The sequence below is a fragment of the Ranitomeya imitator genome, chromosome 9, assembly GCF_032444005.1.
Source record: "Ranitomeya imitator isolate aRanImi1 chromosome 9, aRanImi1.pri, whole genome shotgun sequence".
Lineage (NCBI taxonomy): Eukaryota > Metazoa > Chordata > Amphibia > Anura > Dendrobatidae > Ranitomeya > Ranitomeya imitator.
Genome location: NC_091290.1, coordinates 150,818,304 through 150,841,825, shown reverse-complemented (window position 1 = coordinate 150,841,825; position 23,522 = coordinate 150,818,304). Strand labels below are relative to the sequence as shown.

Below are 23,522 nucleotides of genomic sequence, written 5' to 3'. Positions count from 1 at the left end.
CAGTCTTTTATGCATGACATTTTCCGTGAGTATCTGGATAAATTCTTGATTGTTTACTTGGATGACATTTTGATCTTCTCAGATGATTGGGAGTCTCATGTGAAGCAAGTCAGAATGGTTTTCCAGGTACTGCGTGCTAATTCCTTGTTTGTGAAGGGATCAAAGTGTCTCTTCGGTGTGCAGAAAGTTTCATTTTTGGGGTTCATCTTTTCCCCTTCTACTATCGAGATGGATCCGGTTAAGGTTCAGGCCATCCAGGATTGGACTCAGCCGACATCTCTAAAAAGTTTGCAGAAATTCCTGGGCTTTGCTAATTTTTATCGTCGCTTCATCTGTAATTTTTCTAGCATTGCCAGACCATTGACCGATTTGACCAAGAAGGGTGCTGATTTGGTTAATTGGTCTTCTGCTGCCGTGGAAGCTTTTCAGGAGTTGAAGCGTCGTTTTTGCTGTGCCCCTGTGTTGTGTCAACCTGATGTTTCTCTTCCGTTCCAGGTCGAGGTTGATGCTTCTGAGATTGGTGCAGGGGCGGTTTTGTCACAGAGAGGTTCTGGTTGCTCAGTGTTCAAACCATGTGCTTTCTTTTCCAGGAAATTTTCTGCTGCTGAGCGTAATTATGATGTGGGCAACCGAGAGTTGCTGGCCATGAAGTGGGCATTCGAGGAGTGGCGTCATTGGCTTGAGGGTGCTAAGCATCGCGTGGTGGTTTTGACTGATCATAAGAACCTTACTTATCTTGAGTCTGCCAAGCGCTTGAATCCTAGACAGGCCCGTTGGTCGTTGTTTTTTGCTCGTTTTGATTTTGTGATTTCATACCTTCCGGGCTCTAAAAATGTGAAGGCGGATGCTCTGTCTAGGAGTTTTGTGCCCGACTCTCCGGGGTTATCTGAGCCGGCGAGTATCCTCAAGGAAGGAGTCATTGTGTCTGCCATCTCCCCTGATTTGCGGAGAGTGTTGCAGAAATTTCAGGCTAATAAACCTGATCGTTGTCCGGCCGAGAAACTGTTCGTCCCTGATAGGTGGACTAGTAAAGTTATCTCTGAACTTCATTGTTCGGTGTTGGCTGGTCATCCAGGAATCTTTGGTACCAGAGAGTTAGTGGCTAGATCCTTCTGGTGGCCATCTCTGTCACGGGATGTGCGTGCTTTTGTGCAGTCCTGTGGAATTTGTGCTAGGGCTAAGCCCTGCTGTTCACGTGCCAGTGGGTTGCTTTTGCCCTTGCCGATCCCGAAGAGGCCTTGGACACATATTTCGATGGATTTCATTTCTGACCTTCCCGTTTCTCAAAAGATGTCTGTCATTTGGGTGGTCTGTGATCGCTTTTCTAAAATGGTCCATCTGGTGCCCTTGGTTAAATTGCCTTCCTCCTCTGATTTGGTGCCTTTGTTCTTCCAGCATGTGGTTCGTTTACATGGCATTCCTGAGAATATTGTTTCTGACAGAGGTTCCCAGTTTGTCTCGAGGTTCTGGCGAGCCTTTTGTGGTAGGATGGGCATTGACCTATCTTTTTCCTCGGCCTTCCATCCTCAGACTAATGGCCAGACCGAACGAACCAATCAGACCTTGGAAACATATCTGAGATGTTTTGTTTCCGCTGACCAGGATGATTGGGTGTCATTTTTGCCGTTGGCTGAGTTCGCCCTTAATAATCGGGCCAGCTCGGCTACCTTGGTCTCTCCATTTTTCTGCAATTCTGGGTTCCATCCTCGTTTCTCTTCAGGACAGGTTGAGTCTTCGGACTGTCCTGGTGTGGATAATGTGGTGGACAGGTTGCAGCAGATCTGGACTCAGGTAGTGGACAATTTGACCTTGTCCCAGGAGAAGGCTCAGCTTTTCGCTAATCGCAGACGCCGTGTGGGACCCCGACTTCGTGTTGGGGATCTGGTTTGGTTATCTTCTCGTCATGTACCTATGAAGGTTTCCTCTCCTAAATTTAAACCTCGTTTTATTGGTCCGTATAGGATTTCTGAGATTCTCAATCCGGTGTCTTTTCGTCTGACCCTCCCAGACTCCTTTTCCATACATAATGTATTCCATAGGTCGTTGTTGAGGAGATACGTGGCACCTATGGTTCCATCTGTGGAGCCTCCTGCCCCTGTTTTGGTGGAGGGGGAATTGGAGTATATTGTGGAGAAGATTTTGGATTCTCGTGTCTCTAGACGGAAACTCCAGTATCTGGTCAAATGGAAGGGTTATGCTCAGGAAGATAATTCCTGGGTTTTTGCCTCTGATGTCCATGCCCCAGATCTTGTTCGTGCCTTTCATGTGGCTCATCCTGGTCGGCCTGGGGGTTCTGGTGAGGGTTCGGTGACCCCTCCTCAAGGGGGGGGTACTGTCGTGAATTCTGTGGCTGAGTTCACTTCTGTGGTCACAAGTGGTATTGCAGTCTCTGGGCTTCCTCCCTCAGGTGTTTTGGTGAGCTCGTTGGCTGCCTTGCTATTTAGCTCCACCTGAGTCTGTCTTCCTTGCTCCTTGTCAATGTTCCAGTGTTGGATCTGAGCTACTGCATCTTTCCTTGGGCCTGCTGCTCTGCTAGATAAGTGCTTCTAGTTTGTTTTCTGTTTTTTCTGTCCAGCTTGCTATTAACTTTTGCTGGAAGCTCTGAGAAGCAAAGGGGTGCACCGCCGTGCTGTTAGTTCGGCACGGTGGGTCTTTTTGCCCCTTTGCGTGGTTTTCGTTTTAGGGTTTTTTGTAGACTGCATAGTTCTCTTTGCTATCCTCGCTCTGTCTAGAATATCGGGCCTCACTTTGCTGAATCTATTTCATTCCTACGTTTGTCTTTTCATCTTGCTAACAGTCATTATATGTGGGGGCTGCCTATTCCTTTGGGGTATTTCTCTGAGGTAAGTCAGGCTTGTATTTCTATCTTCAGGCTAGTCAGCTCCTCAGGCAGTGCCGAGTTGCATAGGTAGTGGATAGGCGCAATCCACTGCTGCTTCCAGTTGTGTGAGGATAGATCAGGTACTGCAGTCTACAGAGATTCCACGTCTCAGAGCTCGTCCTATTGTTTTGGGTTATTGCCAGATCTCTGTATGTGCGCTGATTACTGCACGCTGTGTTGCCTGATTGCCAGCCATAACAAGACAGCATCTTATCATGTATCTCTGTATACAGGGAGCTCCCCCTAGTGGTGACTGCAGACAGGATCTTATCATGTATCTCTGTATACAGGGAGCTCCCCCTAGTGGTGGCTGCAGACTGGATCTTATGATACAACACAAGAGTGATTAATAGTGGACTCACGTTGCAGAGAGAACACAAATCCACAAATTGTTTGATTTTGTCTTCAAAGAATCTCTCAAAGATGAAAATGAAGAACAGAACCTGAAATACACAGAGATGTATTGACTCTTTCTGTACTGGTCTACATTATTCCAACATCCAATCCCACAATGCAATTCTCACTGACCTGTACGATCCCAACAGCCAACCACATGGAGGCGGCCATGCCAAACCTCAGGATAATGCTCATTGGGGCCTGGTAGCCTCCAGCTGATGGGTGCAGGTCCAGGTTTAGGTCCTTAGTGGCAATGTTTTTGAGGCCCACAACCTTAAAAAATAAATAAATAAATCAGCGATAAATGTGCAGACTGGAGGCGGCCATGTCTGACGGTGCTGGAGTCAGTGGCTACATGGCATCGGAACTCTGATTGGTCTAGAGGTGGTGGGGTACATGATAAGCTCCTCCCATCCTTAAAGCTATACACTATCTAAATTAAACTTTTTTATTTTACCTCTAGTAGGAGCAGAACTAAGAAGAGCTGCAGCAGAGGACTGAGCTTCCGGTGAGCCTGGATCTCATTCCACTCGTTGGCCACCAATATGGTCCTCCAGAAGCTGACATTGGACTTTCCTGGAAAATGTGACAATGTGGTAGTGAGAAAGAGCTTGCACTCTTTACCATATTCTCACTTATGAGTCCAGTGGGCGGTCCTAATGACTAACTGTAATAATTAAAAAGAACCGCCCACTGGACTCATAAGCCATAAATGATAGAGGACATGCCAAAGAACAAATTATGATCAATCTTGTCACAAAACTACAAATCGGTCTGCTCCACATCCAGCAACAAGTAAATCAGAAACCAAGATAAATGGGACAGGTTCGCTTTAAATGATAAAAAGAACGTGATCATAATGGGACGCGGGAATAATGGGCAGACCTGGCACACTAGACGGAGATTTATCCTTTGGTTTTTCCCAGTCGATCAAGAAGATGTTGTATGTGAGCTGTGAGACGAGCAAATGGATGAGCTCCAGCGCCTGGGGAGAAACGGGGCGAGAATCAGCCGCGAGGACGGAGCGAGCGCCACTGTCCTACACAACAACAACAAACACAACAACAACAAACACAACAACAACAAGATCCACTGATACCTTCAGAGAAAACGCCACCGATAAGTAGATGATGAAATCTGTCTCCACCTGCCCCCCAGAGGGAGGTAAAGTCACACTGACCACCGACGTCTGACCCTGCAAAAAGCGAAGGGCCACAGAGAATGGTCAGTATTATAGTAGTTATATTATTATACATAGGGGCAGTATTATAGTAGTTATATTATTATACATAGGGGCAGTATTATAGTAGTTACATTATTATACATAGGGGGCAGTATTATAGTAGTTATATTCCTGTACATAGGGGCAGTATTATAGTAGTTATATTCTAGTACATAGGAGCAGTATTATAGTAGTTATATTCTAGTACATAGGAGCAGTATTATAGTAGTTATATTCTTCTACATAGGGGGCAGTATTATAGCAGTTATATTCCTGTACATAGGAGCAGTATTATAGTAGTTATATTCTTGTACATAGGAGCAGTATTATAGTAGTTATATTCTAGTACATAGGAGCAGTATTATAGTAGTTATATTCTTGTACATAGGGGGCAGTATTATAGTAGTTATATTCTTGTACATAGGAGCAGTATTATAGTAGTTATATTCTTGTACATAGGAGCAGTATTATAGTAGTTATATTCTAGTACATAGGAGCAGTATTATAGTAGTTATATTCTTGTACATAGGGGGCAGTATTATAGTAGTTATATTCTTGTACATAGGAGCAGTATTATAGCAGTTATATTCTTGTACATAGGGGCAGTATTATAGTAGTTATATTCTTGTACATAGTGGCAGTATTATAGTAGTTATATTCTTGTACATAGGAGCAGTATTATAGTAGTTATATTCTTGTACATAGGAGCAGTATTATAGTAGTTATATTCTTATACATAGGAGCAGTATTATAGTAGTTATATTCTTGTACATAGGGGGCAGTATTATAGTAGTTATATTCTTGTACATAGGGGCAGTATTATAGTAGTTATATTCTTGTACATAGTGGCAGTATTATAGTAGTTATATTCTTGTACATAGTGGCAGTACTATAGTAGTTATATTCTTGTACATAGGGGCAGTATTATAGTAGTTATATTCTTGTACATAGGAGCAGTATTATAGTAGTTATATTCTTGTACATAGGGGCGGTATTATAGTGGTTATATTCTTGTACATAGGGGCAGTATTATAGTAGTTATATTCTTGTACATAGGAGCAGTATTATAGTAGTTATATTCTTGTACATAGGAGCGGTATTATAGTAGTTATATTCTTGTACATAGGAGCAGTATTATAGTAGTTATATTCTTGTACATAGGAGCAGTATTATAGTAGTTATATTCTTGTATATAGGAGCAGTATTATAGTAGTTATATTCTTGTACATAGGAGCAGTATTATAGTAGTTATATTCTTGTATATAGGAGCAGTATTATAGCAGTTATATTCTTGTACATAGGGGCAGTATTATAGTAGTTATATTCTTGTACATAGGAGCAGCATTATAGCAGTTATATTCTTGTACATAGGGGGCAGTATTATAGTAGTTATATTCTTGTACATAGGGGCAGTATTATAGTAGATATATTCTTGTACATAGGGGCAGTATTATAGGAGTTATATTCTTGTACATAGGGGCAGTATTATAGTAGTTATATTCTTGTACATAGGGGCAGTATTATAGTAGTTATATTCTTGTACATAGGGAGCAGTATTATAGTAGTTATATTCTTGTACATAGGAGCAGTATTATAGTAGTTATATTCTTGTATATAGGAGCAGTATTATAGTAGATATATTCTTGTACATAGGGGCAGTATTATAGGAGTTATATTCTTGTACATAGGAGCAGTATTATAGTAGTTATATTCTTGTATATAGGAGCAGTATTATAGTAGATATATTCTTGTACATAGGAGCAGTATTATAGTAGTTATATTCTTGTACATAGGGGCAGTATTATAGTAGTTATATTCTTGTACATAGGGGCAGTATTATAGTAGTTATATTCTTGTACATAGGGGCAGTATTAGATGGAACTAATATGAACAATTTCCATTTGTTTACCTTAAATGCTATCAGCCAGTAGATCGCGATCCCATAAGCCACCAGGAAGAATGTGTTTGCCAATGTGCCGCACAGGAATGCCAGGAATTTAATGATCACCTACATAAATAAGATTTGATGATTAGAGATGATATATGTGTGGATGGGAGGTGGTTGTGATAGATGTCCTTTCTCACTGTTCTCGCGGGAGTCTATGTATTATGTGATGTTAAGTTCCGATCCAAGGAATAATAAGTTAGAAACTTTGTGCAGAGTTTTGGATCTGAGTCTTCTGCGATATTCTTACCTGAGATCACATTTACCTGCACGGTGGAGATGACAGGTAGCAGGTGTACTATCTCTGTAATGGCCGCCGTCTGCCCTTACCATGATGCCAATGCTCTGCTGCCCCGATCTCCGCAGCCAAGTGCTGGTCTCCAATATCGCCAGCAATGCGGCGAGAGAGCCCAACACCGCAAGGGTGATCTGAAGAAGACAAATCATTGCTGGGTATTTAGAGGTTAACGTGAATGCTTCAATTCACTGACAGCAAGCAGAAATCAAGAAAACGGTAAGGAACAATATTTCACTTACGTCCGTGTCCCGTTTAAAGGTCCCCTGGCTCTGCGCATACGTGACGGCAAATGACACCTGACAGGGAATAAACAGGATCAGGTGGAAGAAATCGGCCAGGGCGAGCATCCTCCAATCACAGCTAGAGCTGCAGAGCCCTCTGGGAGTTGTAGTGTTTATGCCCCCTGCGTCTCTCGTGCTTCTGCAGCGGCAATGTAAATGATGGACTGCAGCTCTGGCTGTGACTGGAGTCTGGTCACTGATCAGTACGATCGATGGTGCAGACTCGTCACCGGCGGATTACCTGTGCCGCCGCCTGCAGACTCAGCCTGTCGTAATGTACGGTCAGCTGGACGGGGGGCTCGCTGCTCGGGGGGCTGAGCGGCAGGTACACCCTGTAAGAGAAGAGGTCAGATGATTAGTGCCGGCGGAGGAGGGGAGCAGCTCGTTATGGGGCGAGGGGCGCTGATCATGGCGGCACCTGAGGGTCAGGCTCGTGGCGACGGTGACCGAGGCGGGAACGCTGGAGAGATTCACCCGTCTGTCCGAGATGCCGTCAAGCAGGAAGAATCGCCTGAGGGCGCGGGAGCCGAGGATGCCTGGAAGACCATGCGAGATCAGCGGGGCGGCGAGCGGCACCTTGTAACCTGCGGCCGTAACTCACCATCGCTGCCCTGGATGTTGGCATTCCACACGGGTACCGGCCACAGCATGGCGGCGCCGCTGGTGGAGGTGTACAGGAGGAACAACTCATAAAATACCGGCTCCGGCACCTTCTGGAAGAGATCGGACACCGGCAGGGAACACTGCGGGCGACAGGAGGAGCAACCTTGTTACACAGACAATAAGACGGCGATTAGCGGCATGTGAGCTCCTGTAATCTGAAGTGAACGGAGCCGCGCTGCAGATGGCGCACAAGAAGGATCGGAACTCACCGACAGGTTGTAAATCGTTCCGAACTCCAAGGCGGCATCCAGGGCGTTCTGTGCAGACCGACACATCTGAAGGGCCCAAAACAAGCGGGGGAAGGGTTCAACACTGGTAGCCACCACCATGCTTTTCCCTGCAGCGCTGCACACTTGTGACTTACCTGCAACGTGTCTCCTTTCATAGTTTCCCAGCCCAAGAAATTCCCACGGACGTCGTACTTCACCAATCGGAACTGCATCTGTCGGGACCAGAACCGAGGTGAACATGGCGGCACGGACGACGGCTCAATAGCACTGTACAGCAAGTGGCAAGTCTTCAGGGTGTGCTACAGTTGTATCCAGCCCAGAATCGTCACTGACACATTGTAACAAACTATCAGGACACAAGGATCGCTACTGTAGCAAACCCCCAGCTGTGAGGAGTTCGCAGCAAGCCAGTAGATATTGGCGCAACACTACAGTGCGAGTCCTGAGCCTCACCTTTGCGTTCCTCTGGTAGGACAGGGTGGTCGGCGCGGTGCTGCCCAGCTGAGAGACCGCACTGTAGATCACAGGGGGCAGAAATTCATTGGAAGAACTGAGGGAGAAAACAACAGTTACTGCCTGCAGGGGGCGCCAGTTCTGCGAGGTCTGGACCGAGACCCCCCCCCGACTCACCTGATGCTGCTGTACAGCTGGAAGGCTTTGCTGCTGCTGGAGAAGGCGTTCATGACCACGATATTGACCAGGACCTGGCAGGCGGTGGCGTTGAGGTTGTCCTGAGGATATACAGACTATGAGAGTGGCGGATGCAGGAGCCGCCATATTGGGGGTCTCCGCAGTACATTATTCAGGCAGTAATGATGCTTATATCCCATGGCCCCGACGCGCGTTTAGTATTGTGCTACCCCAGTACTAGAATCACTCACCCGGCAAACTGCGAAGCTGGCGAACAGGTAGAGCGACTCCCATAGCGTCACCCCGGTGAGGTCCTGCGGAAACACCGACACACAGATGGTTCCATGATCTGTGGTCTCTCCTTAAAGGCAGAGGCCAGTGAATTGTAACTAAAGCTTAAAGGGATAGCGACATGATGGCATGTCATGAGGATATGGGGTCACTTTATGATCAGAGGGCCTCACCACAGAGACCCCACTGATCCTGAGGAAGCACCCCTTTCCTGCCAACACTCCCACCACCACTGGGCAGGGGAACGGCAGCACAGCGCACGATTGTAGAGCAGCTGAGCAGGGAAGAGGCCGCGCTACATCCCCTTTATCATCAGGATTGGTGGGAAGATCGGAATACCACTTTATTGACTGCATAATAAATGTTCTGCGTTTCAATTCAACATCGCTCTGCTTGCTGTCAGTGAATAAAAACAGTATAAAATCAAAGGACAGAGGGATTCTCCTGCGTCTGTGCAGACGTGAGCAGCGCTGGTGGAGAGCCCCTTTAACTTTGGTTGACTGTATCTACGCCTATCTCCTGGGTTAGGAGAAGGACCATCCGGACTCATGCACAATACCCGCCAGTCGGGCCCCGTCCCAGGAGGGTTGTGTGAATTGTTCTGACGCAGATGACCTGTAAAATCCATCCTAAGCTTTACTTCTAACAGCTGATGGTTTGTTACACTGTATCAGGAGCACATATCAGCACGGAGTTCAGAACAGAGCTTCGCTGCTCCCCCGATTCACAATGAGGAATATGTCCAGAACATCGCTGTGATGTGATGCAATATCGGACTGGTTCTGGGGTCTTTTTTTACCTGTTTCTCGATGGAAAGACAGAGGCCACCGCTCTGCAGAGAGAGGAACAAGGGGTGAGGACAGAGCAGTGGCCGGCAGCGCAGGACGGGCGACGTGTGGGAGGCACTTACCTCCTGGCTGGCAGGGCAGCTGCAGGTAGATCCATAGGTCGGGGGACACAGTTCACACCTGGAGAAAAGAGACAGCGCAAAACAATCCCCGGTAACCTCAGATGTGTCCGTGCCGACTGCCGAGGGCGGGTGACCGGGGCGGTGACGCTACTTACCGGTCTCCGGCTGCGTTTGGCCGTGTTCCATTTGTACATAAGACGCATCTGGTCGTTTTCTTTATTAAATCTTCCTCTAAAAACGAAGACAAAAAAATAAATCTCCAATAATTTGTCGAAATATCAAAAATCATTATACAGATGGAGCAGCATGAGGTGCAGGGGCGTCACGTCTCACCTCTAGCCTCCCCGCTGGCGCAGGAGCAGCTGCCGCCGACACAACTCAGGCAGGTCCGGCGGTCCACGGACACAGTCGCATCCTACGGTGGGAAACATCACCGGCGGTTTATCCACCCGTCTGCAGATCAGTCATGGCGCCGTGTCAGCTTCTTATAACAAGTCCTCACATTTATAGTCAGAGGTTTATTAGGTTTATCTGGTCCTGGAAAAGCTGAGTAACCACATAGGACTCTGGGAAGGCAGAAAGTGGGCACATACCGGTGGCCATATTGGCTGTCACCCAACTTTCCCAGACACAGATATTGGCTGAAAAGGGGGTACTGAGATGTCAGCGCTGCCCCTCCGCTCCGGACCACTGTATGCCAGCAGGTATGGGGTTAGTGGGCTGCTCTAATACAGTCTGGGGGAAGGTGAGGAGATCCGGCGTATACTGCGCTGAGCCCAGGTACTTACCACTGGGCACTGGTCACAGGTCACTTGTGGAGATCCCAAATCCTCAACAGCGAAACCTGCCGAACAGGAGCAGCCGAGACCTAGAACCGGGGACACACTGAGCTCAGAACCAGAACATCACGACCCGGCGGTCACTTGTATATGGTGATGGCACTGGTAGTGATGGACCTAGCGGTGATGGCACTGGTGGTGATGGACCTAGCGGTGATGGCACTGGCGGTGATGGACCTAGCTTGGATGGAACTAGCGGAGATGGCATTGGTGGTGATGGACCTAGCGGTGAAGGCACTGGTGGTGATGGACCTAGCGGTGATGGCACTGGCGGTGATGGACCTAGCGGGGATGGAACTAGCGGAGATAGAACTGGTGGTGATGGCACTGGTGGTGATGGCACTGGCAGTGATGAAACTAGCGGAGATGGCACTGGCGGTGACGGAACTAGCGGTGATGGACCTAGCGGAGATGGCACTGGCGGTGACGGAACTAGCGGTGATGGACCTAGCGGTGATGGCACTGGTGGTGATGGAACTAGTGGAGATGGCACTGGTGGTGATGGAACTAGCGGAGATGGCACTGGTGGTGATGGACCTAGCGGTGATGGCACTGGCAGTGATGGACCTAGCGGTGATGGCACTGGTGGTGATGGACCTAGCGGTGATGGCACTGGCGGTGATGGACCTAGCGGTGATGGCACTGGTGGTGATGGACCTAGCGGTGATGGCACTGGCGGTGATGGACCTAGCGGTGAAGGTACTGGTGGTGATGGCACTAGAAGTGATGGACCTAGCGGTGATGGCACTGGCAGTGATGGACCTAACGGTGATGGAACTAGCGGGGATGGCACTTGTGTTGATGGACCTAGCGGTGATGGAACTGGCAGTGATGGACCTGGCGGTCAAGGCACTGGTGGTGATGGCACTGGCGGTGATGGAACTAGTGGTGATGGCACTGACAGTGATGGAACTAGCAGAGATGCCACTGGCAGTGATGGACCTATCGGTGATGGCACTGGTGGTGATGGACCTAGTGGCGATAGCACTGGCAGTGATGGAGCTAGTGGTGTTGACACTGGTGGTGATGGACCTAGCGGTGACGGCACTGGCGGTGATGGACCTAGCGGTGAAGGTACTGGTGGTGATGGCACTAGAAGTGATGGACCTAGCGGTGATGGCACTGGCAGTGATGGACCTAACGGTGATGGAACTAGCGGGGATGGCACTTGTGTTGATGGACCTAGCGGTGATGGAACTGGCAGTGATGGACCTGGCGGTCAAGGCACTGGTGGTGATGGCACTGGCGGTGATGGAACTAGTGGTGATGGCACTGACAGTGATGGAACTAGCAGAGATGCCACTGGCAGTGATGGACCTATCGGTGATGGCACTGGTGGTGATGGACCTAGTGGCGATAGCACTGGCAGTGATGGAGCTAGTGGTGTTGACACTGGTGGTGATGGACCTAGCGGTGACGGCACTGGCGGTGATGGACCTAGCGGTGAAGGTACTGGTGGTGATGGCACTGGAAGTGATGGACCTAGCGGTGATGGCACTGGCAGTGATGGACCTAACGGTGATGGAACTAGCGGGGATGGCACTTGTGTTGATGGACCTAGCGGTGATGGAACTGGCAGTGATGGACCTGGCGGTCAAGGCACTGGTGGTGATGGCACTGGCGGTGATGGAACTAGTGGTGATGGCACTGACAGTGATGGAACTAGCAGAGATGCCACTGGCAGTGATGGACCTATCGGTGATGGCACTGGTGGTGATGGACCTAGCGGCGATGGCACTGGTGGTGATGGACCTAGCGGCGATGGCACTGGAAGTGATTAAACTAGTGGCGATGGCACTGGCGGTGATGGAACTAGCGGAGATGGCACTGGTGGTGATGGCAATGGCAGGTGCAGTCAGGATGGAAGGTAACTCTGTTTGGGCCACTAGTGACTGATGGACAGAGGGTTCCACCATCAGATCACTGGGGCTCCTGCAATTTCAGTCAGATTGCCACGGTGGTCTAAACTGAAAGCAATGTCTGCTCCGTGTGGGAATGGCAGGACCCTGCAGTGTCAGGTGGGAGGAGAGCCCCCCAGAACTCATCCCGCCTACATCCTGCCCCCCCAGAACTCATCCCGCCTCCTTCCTGCCCCCCCAGAACTCATCCCGCCTCCTTCCTGCCCCCCCAGAACTCATCCCGCCTCCTTCCTGCCCCCCCAGAACTCATCCCGCCTCCTTCCTGCCCCCCCCAGAACTCATCCCGCCTCCTTCCTGCCCCAGAACTTCCCATCCCGCCTCCTTCCTGCCCCCAGAACTTCCCATCCCGCCTCCTTCCTGCCCCCAGAACTTCCCATCCCGCCTCCTTCCTGCCCCCAGGACTTCCCATCCCGCCTCCTTCCTGCCCCCAGAACTTCCCATCCCGCCTCCTTCCTGCCCCAGAACTTCCCATCCCGCCTCCTTCCTGCCCCCAGGACTTCCCATCCCGCCTCCTTCCTGCCCCCAGAACTTCCCATCCCGCCTCCTTCCTGCCCCCAGAACTTTCCATCCCGCCTACTTCCTGCCCCCAGAACTTTCCATCCCCCCTCCTTCCTGCCCCCAGGACTTCTCATCCCGCCTACTTCCTGCCCCCAGAACTTTCCATCCCGCCTCCTTCCTGCCCCCAGAACTTCTCATCCCGCCTACTTCCTGCCCCCAGAACTTTCCATCCCCCCTCCTTCCTGCCCCCAGGACTTCTCATCCCCCCTACTTCCTGCCCCCAGAACTTCCCATCCCGCCTCCTTCCTGCCCCCAGAACTTCCCATCCCGCCTCCTTCCTGCCCCCAGAACTTCCCATCCCGCCTCCTTCCTGCCCCCAGAACTTCCCATCCCGCCTCCTTCCTGCCCCCAGAACTCCCCATCCCGCCTCCTTCCTGCCCCCAGAACTCCCCATCCCGCCCCTTCCTGCCCCCAGAACTTCCCATCCCGCCTCCTTCCTGCCCCCAGGACTTCCCATCCCGCCTCCTTCCTGCTTCCAGAACTCCCCATCCCGCCTCCTTCCTGCCCCCAGAACTTTCCATCCCGCCTCCTTCCTGCCCCCAGGACTTCCCATCCCGCCTCCTTCCTGCCCCCAGGACTTCCCATCCCGCCTCCTTCCTGCCCCCAGAACTTCCCATCCCCCCTCCTTCCTGCCCCCAGAACTTTCCATCCCCCCTCCTTCCTGCCCCCAGGACTTCCCATCCCGCCCCCAGGACTTCTCATCCCGCCTACTTCCTGTCCCCAGAACTTCCCATCCCCCCTTCTTCCTGCCCCCAGAACTTCCCATCCCCCCTCCTTCCTGCCCCCAGGACTTCTCATCCCGCCTACTTCCTGCCCCCATAACTTTCCATCCCCCCTCCTTCCTGCCCCCAGAACTCCCCATCCCGCCTCCTTCCTGCCCCCAGAACTTTCCATCCCGCCTCCTTCCTGCCCCCAGGACTTTCCATCCCCCCTCCTTCCTGCCCCCAGAACTCCCCATCCCGCCTCCTTCCTGCCCCCAGAACTTTCCATCCCGCCTCCTTCCTGCCCCCAGGACTTCCCATCCCCCCTCCTTCCTGCCCCAGGACTTCTCATCCCGCCTCCTTCCTGCCCCCAGAACTTTCCATCCCGCCTCCTTCCTGCCCCCAGGACTTTCCATCCCGCCTCCTTCCTGCCCCCAGACCTTTCCATCCCGCCTCCTTCCTGCCCCCAGGACTTCCCATCCTGCCTCCTTCCTGCCCCCAGGACTTTCCATCCCGCCTCCTTCCTGCCCCCAGGACTTCCCATCCCCCCTCCTTCCTGCCCCCAGGACTTCCCATCCCCCCTCCTTCCTGCCCCCAGGACTTCCCATCCCGCCTACTTCCTGCCCCCAGGACTTTCCATCCCCCCTCCTTCCTGCCCCCAGGACTTCCCATCCCGCCTACTTCCTGCCCCCAGGACTTCCCATCCCCCCTCCTTCCTGCCCCCAGGACTTCCCATCCCCCCTCCTTCCTGCCCCCAGGACTTCCCATCCCGCCCCTTCCTGCCCCCAGAACTTCCCATCCCCCCTCCTTCCTGCCTCCAGGACTTCCCATCCCGCCTACTTCCTGCCCCCAGGACTTTCCATCCCCCCTCCTTCCTGCCCCCAGGACTTTCCATCCCCCCTCCTTCCTGCCCCCAGGACTTTCCATCCCCCCTCCTTCCTGCCCCCAGGACTTTCCATCCCCCCTCCTTCCTGCCCCCAGGACTTCCCATCCCCCCTTCTTCCCGCCCCCAGAACTTTCCATCCCCCCTACTTCCTGCCCCCAGGACTTCCCATCCCCCCTCCTTCCTGCCCCCAGGACTTCCCATCCCCCCTCCTTCCTGCCCCCAGGACTTTCCATCCCGCCTCCTTCCTGCCCCCAGGACTTTCCATCCCCCCTCCTTCCTGCCCCCAGAACTTTCCATCCCCCCTACTTCCCGCCCCCAGGACTTTCCATCCCGCCTCCTTCCTGCCCCCAGGACTTTCCATCCCGCCTCCTTCCTGCCCCCAGGACTTCCCATCCCGCCCCCAGGACTTCTCTGGTTACAGGAGTTTCTGCCGCGTTCACACTGCGCTTGGCGTCACGTCAGCGGCCACAAACCGCAGATAAAACCGCGGCAGCCACAGTGTGAACACGGACTGAGGAGTCGCACCGCACATGCTGGGACTTGTAGTGCTGCTGCTGCACAGGGGGGACGGGGGTGTTCTGATACTTGTAGTCCCCCAGCGCCACTCACCGCCCGGTGCCCGCACTCCGGAGCTGCAGACGCCGCAGGAGAACCGGGCCGCGCTGTAGAACTGTCCGGAGCCGCAGTCTCCCGGCTGGAGGAACGGGAGGGACGTGGACTGCGGGAGACACAACCGGGAGACCCCGAGGATCAGCAGCAGCAGCAGCCGCGGAGCGGCCGGGACCGAGGGCGGCATGGCAGAGACTGCAGCGCGGAGCCAACAGCGCCGTGTCCATAGCAACCGTCACCCGGCAACAAGCGCGGCGCCTATTGGGCAGCTGAGAGGGCGGGACCCTGCGCATCACGTGACTGCACCGCCAGACGGAGAGGGACAACTCCAGCGTCTGCTCCTGCTGAGGGTTGTAGTCCTACAGGGGAGAGGAGATTATATACAGATGTTCTGTGCGTTATATACAGGCACATTACACATTATTAGACGCAGGTCTATTTAGTTCCTGTCAGAATACTCAGAACAAGGCAAATTGGATTTCATTTCCTACAAAACCCCCAAAATGAGCCGGACAGAATTATTGGCGCCTCCTCAATATTTGGTTGCACCCCCTATACCTGCAATCAGCCGGGATCTTGGACTCTCCTTACAAGCGGCTCCCAGTCTCATATTTCACCTTCTCCCACCAGTATTTATGAGATCTCTCCTCCGGTGATCTATGGGATCTAGATCCGGACTCATTGCTGTCACTTCAGAAATCTCCAGCGCTTTGTTTCCATTTCTGGGGGCTTCTTGCTGGAGACCCCTGGCCGAGGACGCACACCCAGCTTTCTGGCACTAAGCATTACATTGTGACCCCAAATCCTCTGGTAATCTTCACAATCCAATGTGCCTTTCACACAGTCAATGCACCTGGTGCCAGAGGCAGAAATCAACCACAAAACAGCATTGAGCCTCCACCATACCTGACTGTAGGTACTGTGTTCTTTTCTTTGTAGCCCATATTCCGTTTTCAGTAAACAGTAGAATGATGTGCTTCACCAAAAAGCTCTATCTGGTCTCATCTGTCCACACCACACTTTCTCACAAAGATTTTGGTCTATTCACGCACATTTTGGCAAACTGCAGTCTAGCTTTTTTATGTCTCTGTGTCAGCAGTGGGGTCCTTTTTTTCATTCACATGTGGACGGATAGTTTGTGCCGACACTGATGCCCCCGAAGCCTGCAGGACATTTTGGATTTCTTTGGACCTTGATTGAGGTTTATCCACCATCCAGACTATCTTGCGACCTTTAATCAATTTTTCTCTGCCGTCCACAACGAGGGAGATTAGCTGCAGTGCCCTGGGGTGTAAACTTCTTGATTTTATTGTGCACCATGGATAAAGGAACATCAACATTTCTGGAGGTGGACTTGTAACCTTGAGATTGTTGATATCATTCAACAATTCTGTTAGGGTACCGTCACACTATACGATTTACCTACGATCACGACCAGCGATATGACCTGGCCGTGATCGTAGGTAAATCGTAGTGTGGTCGCTGGGGAGCTGTCACACAGACAGCTCTCCAGCAACCAACGATGCCGAAATCCCTGGGTAAACAGGGTAAACATCGGGTAACTAAGTGCAGGGCCGCGCTTAGTAACCCGATGTTTACCCTGGTTACAAGCGAATGCATCGCATCGCTAGATCGGTGACACACACACACACCGATCTAGCGATGACAGCGGGAGATCCAGCGATGAAAGAAAGTTCTAAACGATCTGCTACGACGTACGATTCTCAGCAGGATCCCTGATCGCTGCTGCGTGTCAGACGTAACGATATTGCTGGAACGACACGAATCGTACCGTCGTAGCGATCGAAATGGTATAGTGTGACGGTACCCTTACTCAAGTCCTTTTTCTGTTCTCCATATTTGGAGCGGCACACACAGACAAACAATGCAAAGATGGAGTCAACTTCTCCCTTTTTTATCTGGTTTCAGATGTGATTTTCAGATTTCCCCACACCTGTTACTTGCCACAGGTGAGTGTGAACGAGCATCACATGATTGAATCAAAGTTGTTTACTCAAAACTTTTGAAATATGCCAACAATTTTCCGCTCCACTTCTGAGAGATTTGTGTGAAATTATGTCTAATTTCCCTTTTTTGTGTTGTTCCAAGTCACACAAAGGAAATAAACCTGCGTGTAACAAAACAAGTGGAACTCCAATAATTTTCAGCAACAATTTCAAGGGTTCCAACACTTTCAGTCCTGATGTTCTGTGCGTTCTATACAGACACGTTATATACCGATGATCTGCGCATTATATACAGACACATTATATACCGATGATCTGTGCGTTATATACAGACAAAAGAAACGAGGGAGATCCAGCTCCAGGAAAGAGAAATAGTCTCTGATAAAATCCAAAATAGCTTTATTGTCATGAAAAAAATTAAAATGTGGACTCCAATGACAAGTGGTATAACAAAGGAATCACATAGCAGCTCTCACTGCACTGAACGCGTTTCGAACACAGCTGTGTTCATAGTCCTCAGACTAAGGAGGACTGAGGACTAAGAACACAGCTGTGTTCGAAACGCGTTCAGTGCAGTGAGAGCTGCTATGTGATTCCTTTGTTATACCACTTGTCATTGGAGTCCACATTTTATTTTTTTTCATGACAAAGCTATTTTGGATTTTATCAGAGACTATTTCTCTTTCCTGGAGCTGGATCTCCCTTGTTTCTTCTGTATCCATGACGTTGTTGGCTGCACGCTTGATCCTTGCTCGGATTTCTTCTTGGAATTTGGACTCCATTTGGGTGAGCTGAAGATATTTTTCCCTTTTTTACATGTTATATACAGACACATTATATCCTGACGATCTGTGCGTTATATACAGACACATTATATCCTGACGATCTGTGCGCTATATACAGACACATTATATACAGACACGTTACATCCTGCGCTCGGGGTGTAATCTGCAGTAATCTGGGTCACTGTACAAGATCACTCTGATGTCAGCGATTACATAACAGTAAGGCAGAGCCAGGCCTGTAATACCAATGTACACCACCAGCTGGCGATACAACACACTATGTGCAGCATGACAACCCAGATAAGCAGAGACACCCTATCTGCAAACACTGCAGGTTGTGGTGGGGGCTTCTTATACTTAACCCTTAATGTTCTGCTCTTTCCTGGACGGTCTTTGAGTCACACACTGAAGCCGACTTGCAGCTAAACCCAATCTGATTGTTACTGAATATAATGCTGTTTACAATAAAACTGGTTTCAGGAGCAATTTGAAAACCGCAGCGATTTGCACATTGGCGCAGATTCAGCCGTAAAGGAACTAAACTGATGCACTGATAACTGGTGACATAAACGTAGCATGTGTCCATGACCATAAAGCGAATAACCCCGCCACGTGCCCTCCCGCCAGAGGCGAGTGCCGTGCACCTCCTCAACCCGCTGTGTATAAACTTACCGTGCAGGACACAGAGGCGAGTACCGCGCACCTCCACAACCCGCTGTGTATAAACTTACCGTGCAGGACACAGGGGCGAGTACCGCGCACCTCCACAACCCGCTGTGTATAAACTTACCGTGCAGGACACAGGGGCGAGTACCGCGCACCTCCACAACCCGCTGTATAGAACCTTACCGTGCAGGACACAGGGGCGAGTACCGCGCACCTCCACAACCCGCTGTGTATAAACTTACCGTGCAGGACACAGCCGCCAGCACGGGGGGCTTCATGCCGATCTTCGCTCACTCCACTTGGCCCCGTTTTGCAGGATTCCAGATTATCAGGCCGTTCATTGCTGGATAATTGGAATTGTCAGAATATCGGACGCAGCTTTCCAGGAATCTTCTTGGCTTTTTATTTCGTGACTTTCACCATTCGTGTCGCCGCTTCTCACCTCTCCCGCTGCACACACCTTGGATTCGCACCCCTCCGATATCACAAGGTCCAGCATCCAAGGAGTTAACACTAATGTGCTCAGTTGAAATATTCATTAACCTGTGGAGCGCCGCACGCTCGTCTTGTGAAGTTCACCGCCAATTACAGAGGAAAAGGAGAGATAAGCGGCAACACATCGAGAAGATGCAAAGGCTGCAAGAAAAGCATTGCTTCCCCCCGAGACAGCCGACCTGTCACTGCGGCCGTCAGCAGCCGGATTCCCAATAATTTACCTCTAGAAATCAAGAATGCGGAATAGAATCTGCTCCGGTAACATAACCCGACCTCATTGCAGAAAGCCCGGGTGTGGCCCTTTAAGAGCACTGGGTAATAATATGCAACAATCTCTCTTCAGTCTTGGCAGTTTGTTACAATGTATCAGTGCAGGACAATCATAGGCCGGATACATTCACTGAAAGCAGAGATTTAACCCTAACCCGACTATTCGTAGCACAAAGTCTATTTGAAAGTTGCAGAATTCTTCATCACGACGTCCCAAATTCCCCTCCCCCACAGCGATGTGTGACCGACAAGAAATCAGAGCCGGGGGGTCTCAGACAAATGTTTATTTATAATTAAGAAACATTAATAAATACAAAAACACAAAGCTCTCACCCCCCAAGATACAATGTAACAGACCCTCCACTGGCCAGACCTGCACCCCACCACCCAACAGGGCCGAGAACCCCCCACAGCAATGCGGATCTATAGACAGGAGTGGGGGTCCGGGGCTGGTCCTGGCACCTCTAGGACCCAACTGTGTGGTCTTTATAGCAGTTATTTCACTGGTCTCTAACTTGGGGAAGAAGTACAAGTCCCAGCATTCCCCGAGAGCTGCCTGAGCATGATGGGAGTCATACTTTTCACAGGTAGGAGTTATTCCATAGAAGACTTTAAAGAGGAACCTCATCTTAAAACGTTTTTCATTGGTGGGATCCAGGTGCGGAGAACCATTCTGATCCGGGTGAGGAGAACCCTTCTGATCCGGGTGAGGAGAACCCTTCTGATCCGGGTGCGGAGAACCCTTCTGATCGCTACAAAGGAGAAGCAGAAGCTCTCACCAGAGCAATGTCGTCCTCCAAGACTGAAGGCGGATCCATACACATTGCCTCTACTCCGATGGTTTATTGATCAGTGGGGGTCTCCACAACTGGAACCCCCCCCCCCCATCAGTGAAACCTTGCAGTCACCCTTTAATGATGGCTCAGTGACCGTGGGGGGGGGGGGGGGGGAGATTTTGTGGAATGACTGCACACAATCCCCAGCTGCCAGAAAGAACTGCTCCCCCTACAGGCATTACACAAGGAGTAACCCCGACTATGCCACACCATTAAAGATGGTGGTCAGTGGTCGTAACAATGAAGGAGCGAGACCTCGGAGAACCTTCACTACGACATGAACCTGATGGCGATAAGCACACGACTAAAACAGACAGGAATGACTTGGTAACAATGCACAGCTCACATGGGGTTAATGTTGCCCCCCGCCTCATAATAAGGATATTAAAAGAAGACACGGGACCCACAGAAGCACGAAGCAGAAGGGGCCACAGCACAGAGATCAGCCCCGACCGGCCGCAGCCAAACACAGGAGGGGCCACAGCATGGACCCTCACATCTGACAGCGCGGGGCACCTCCCCCGCTCCGGTGATACTTGGTCCATATGGAGATGCCACAGCTGGCGATACTGGGGGCTCACTACCCAGGACCATTAGAGGACCACCCATGGATGGCTCCAGATGGATCAGCTATGGGTGGGCAATTGGGGATGGTCTATTATAGGAGGGGCACTATGTAAATGACCCCGTAATGGGGCGTGTACTATGACGATGGCTCCAATGTCAGGGGGCTCACTGGATGCTCAGTTATTGGGGGGCACCTGCAGGTGGGCTCAGTGACCGGCTCTGATCTTTACCAATCAGATTTCAGGTGTCATTTCTAATGAAGGACAGAACAGACGCAGGGATCTGATTGGTTGCTACTAGCCAAGGGTCACTGTAGGGGTCTCCTCGGCTTCTTGGCCGTCCTCGCATTAACTCTTTTCGTGCCAGCAGAAGCAGCGGGCGGGTTGCTATAAATGGCTGATCTCCCCAGCGACAGATAATCTCTTTAAACTGCAAACGCTGCAGCAAAAAATCCTCTCCCTGCAGAGAGACGGCAAAACGCCTAAATCTGCAGACACCTGAGCGAAGCATTTATGCCTCATCACGGGGGAGTAAACCTGCGTCGGGCTCCGGTCAGATCCGCCAGGCTACATGCCGTCCGTTGTTCCTCGCTTGCTCCCGAGCAACAAACTCCAAACCGATACATTTTTAAAATTCCGGAATGCGACAAAGTATCAGTTTGTAGTCTGTTGCTAAGCAACATAGGAGGAGCAACCCACCAAGCAAAATAAAGGGGATGTCAGTATAAAGCCCCCGCGGATTGGATAAAAAGCATCACTGAGGATCACCACCCGCATGCAGAATGATCACAGCATTGGGGGAGGGAAAACAGGAAATAAAAACAGATAAAACCTGTAACTGACAGTGAGCAAGTATCGCCAGCCGTATACATCTCCCAAGATGCATCACTTCCAGCCATAGGAGGGGCTCTGCGGGATTGGAGGCAGACAACTATTTCCAGGCCTGGGAAAATAATTGTCGTGGCCAAAATAACCACAAAATGCTACAATGTAGTGACCCATACGTGTTATTGTGGGGGAGGGGTGGTCTGTAATATGCTGCGCTGTGGTCCCCAGATGAATAAATTACAGACCGCGGTTTATTCCAGCCGCCGGCACCTTCACCTTTAAAAAATAAATATATATATTCTCTATACACCCCGATAACTGGACGTGAAGACCGGGCGACGAGTACTCCAGGTAATAAATATATATCTGCAAACGTCCTATGTACGGTATATATTATATATACTCTATAAAACTAGCAATATCTACACACCAGGGAACGGACCAATACACAACGCTCCCCGGCCACAAACCGCACTACAACACCCAGCAAGGGAGAGGACGGGGAACACCATGAACATCCTTTCCAGCTTGTAAAAAAATAAAGACATTTCCCGTCTCTTCCATAATTGGCGCGGATCTCGCCCTCCTCTGACACACGCACAGCACACACTTCTATCAAATACTCCGAGTAGACAGAAAATATAGACTCTACAGTGTGTGACGGCCCCCGGCCCCCCAGGGACGCAGGACCAAGAGGGCTCGCCATAGGGCAGCGGCAGGAGAAGCATGCAAGGCGCCCTCTGCTCCAATACTGGCTCACGTGGACTGCGCTCCACCCCGGAAGCCGCTACTCCACCGCCATCCGCTCAATGTAGTCCATCAGCTGCTTGAACTTCTCTAGAAGATGAAGAAAATCATGGGGTTAATATAGCACTCCACGACCTGTGATACTACAACTCCCAGCATGTCCTGACAACAACACAATCAGAAAGGATGAACAAATTAGTTCTGCAGTGTCCTAATTAATCAGGTCTTATACTATAGGGGCCTCTGCCCGGGCCTCCAGGGCGGCACTCGCCTTCCTCCAATTTCACGTGGTCAGTCAGTCAGTCCTTCTACACAGAACAGGGGACTTCAGCATCAGCAGAAGCTGTAGGGATAGCGACCTTATTATCTGCACTCCACGTAGAATGACAGGCGTGCTGGGAGTTGTAGTCATACAGCAGCCTACGATCCCGCTATAGACAGTGAGAGGCGGCTAACAACTCACCCTCATCCAGATTCCCAATCACTGATTGTTTCTTCAGAAAATCGCTGCACAACTTACTTACTAAGCCCGAAAGCCAACATGTTATGTGTGAACGTCCTGGAGAGACAGAGAGAGAGAGATGAAGAGCGAGACCAGGAGAGAGAGAGATGAAGAGCGAGAGAGAGAGATGAAGAGCGAGACAGAGAGAGAGAGATGAAGAGCGAGAGAGAGAGAGATGAAGAGCGAGACAGAGAGATGAAGAGCGAGACAGAGAGATGAAGAGAGAGAGAGAGAGAGAGATGAAGAGCGAGACAGAGACAGAGAGAGAGAGAGAGAGAGAGAGAGAGAGAGAGAGAGAGAGAGAGAGAGAGATGAAGAGAGAGAGATGAAGAGAGAGAGAGAGAGAGAGAGAGAGAGATGAAGAGCGAGAAGAGAGAGAGAGAGAGAGATGAAGAGCGAGACAGAGAGATGAAGAGAGAGAGAGAGAGATGAAGAGAGAGAGAGAGAGAGAGAGGGATGAAGAGCGAGAGAGAGAGAGAGATGAAGAGCGAGAGAGAGAGAGAGAGAGAGATGAAGAGCGGAGTGAGAGAGATGAAGAGCGAGAGAGAGAGAGAGAGATGAAGAGCGAGACAGAGAGAGAGAGAGAGAGAGATGAAGAGCG

At 50.6% G+C, this 23,522-nt stretch overlaps 1 protein-coding gene and 1 long non-coding RNA gene across 2 annotated transcripts in view; both read right to left on the bottom strand.

Annotated features, from left to right (window-relative positions):
• The window catches only part of LOC138649217 (meckelin-like), a 30,036-nt gene extending 14,533 nt beyond the window's left edge, over positions 1–15,503 (bottom strand). Inside the window, exons 1-22 of the mRNA XM_069739420.1 lie at positions 15,260–15,503; positions 10,536–10,615; positions 10,081–10,162; positions 9,903–9,978; positions 9,748–9,805; positions 9,637–9,669; positions 8,798–8,860; positions 8,547–8,647; positions 8,370–8,466; positions 8,051–8,128; positions 7,896–7,961; positions 7,625–7,766; positions 7,442–7,559; positions 7,265–7,355; positions 6,982–7,038; positions 6,775–6,873; positions 6,409–6,507; positions 4,377–4,472; positions 4,163–4,262; positions 3,735–3,853; positions 3,410–3,550; positions 3,244–3,324 (exon numbers count right to left, since the gene is read on the bottom strand). Coding sequence (XP_069595521.1) covers positions 3,244–3,324; positions 3,410–3,550; positions 3,735–3,853; positions 4,163–4,262; positions 4,377–4,472; positions 6,409–6,507; positions 6,775–6,873; positions 6,982–7,038; positions 7,265–7,355; positions 7,442–7,559; positions 7,625–7,766; positions 7,896–7,961; positions 8,051–8,128; positions 8,370–8,466; positions 8,547–8,647; positions 8,798–8,860; positions 9,637–9,669; positions 9,748–9,805; positions 9,903–9,978; positions 10,081–10,162; positions 10,536–10,615; positions 15,260–15,446 — 2,064 coding nt within the window. The 5' untranslated portion in view covers positions 15,447–15,503. The remainder of the gene's footprint in view (positions 1–3,243; positions 3,325–3,409; positions 3,551–3,734; positions 3,854–4,162; positions 4,263–4,376; positions 4,473–6,408; positions 6,508–6,774; positions 6,874–6,981; positions 7,039–7,264; positions 7,356–7,441; positions 7,560–7,624; positions 7,767–7,895; positions 7,962–8,050; positions 8,129–8,369; positions 8,467–8,546; positions 8,648–8,797; positions 8,861–9,636; positions 9,670–9,747; positions 9,806–9,902; positions 9,979–10,080; positions 10,163–10,535; positions 10,616–15,259) is intronic.
• Positions 15,504–19,711: 4,208 nt separating this feature from the next.
• Positions 19,712–22,979, bottom strand: LOC138649216 (uncharacterized). The gene is made up of 2 exons (XR_011315271.1): positions 22,883–22,979; positions 19,712–22,509 (listed from the first exon to the last, which is right to left on the bottom strand). It is a non-coding gene; the product is annotated as an uncharacterized lncRNA (long non-coding RNA).
• Positions 22,980–23,522: the final 543 nt, after the last annotated feature.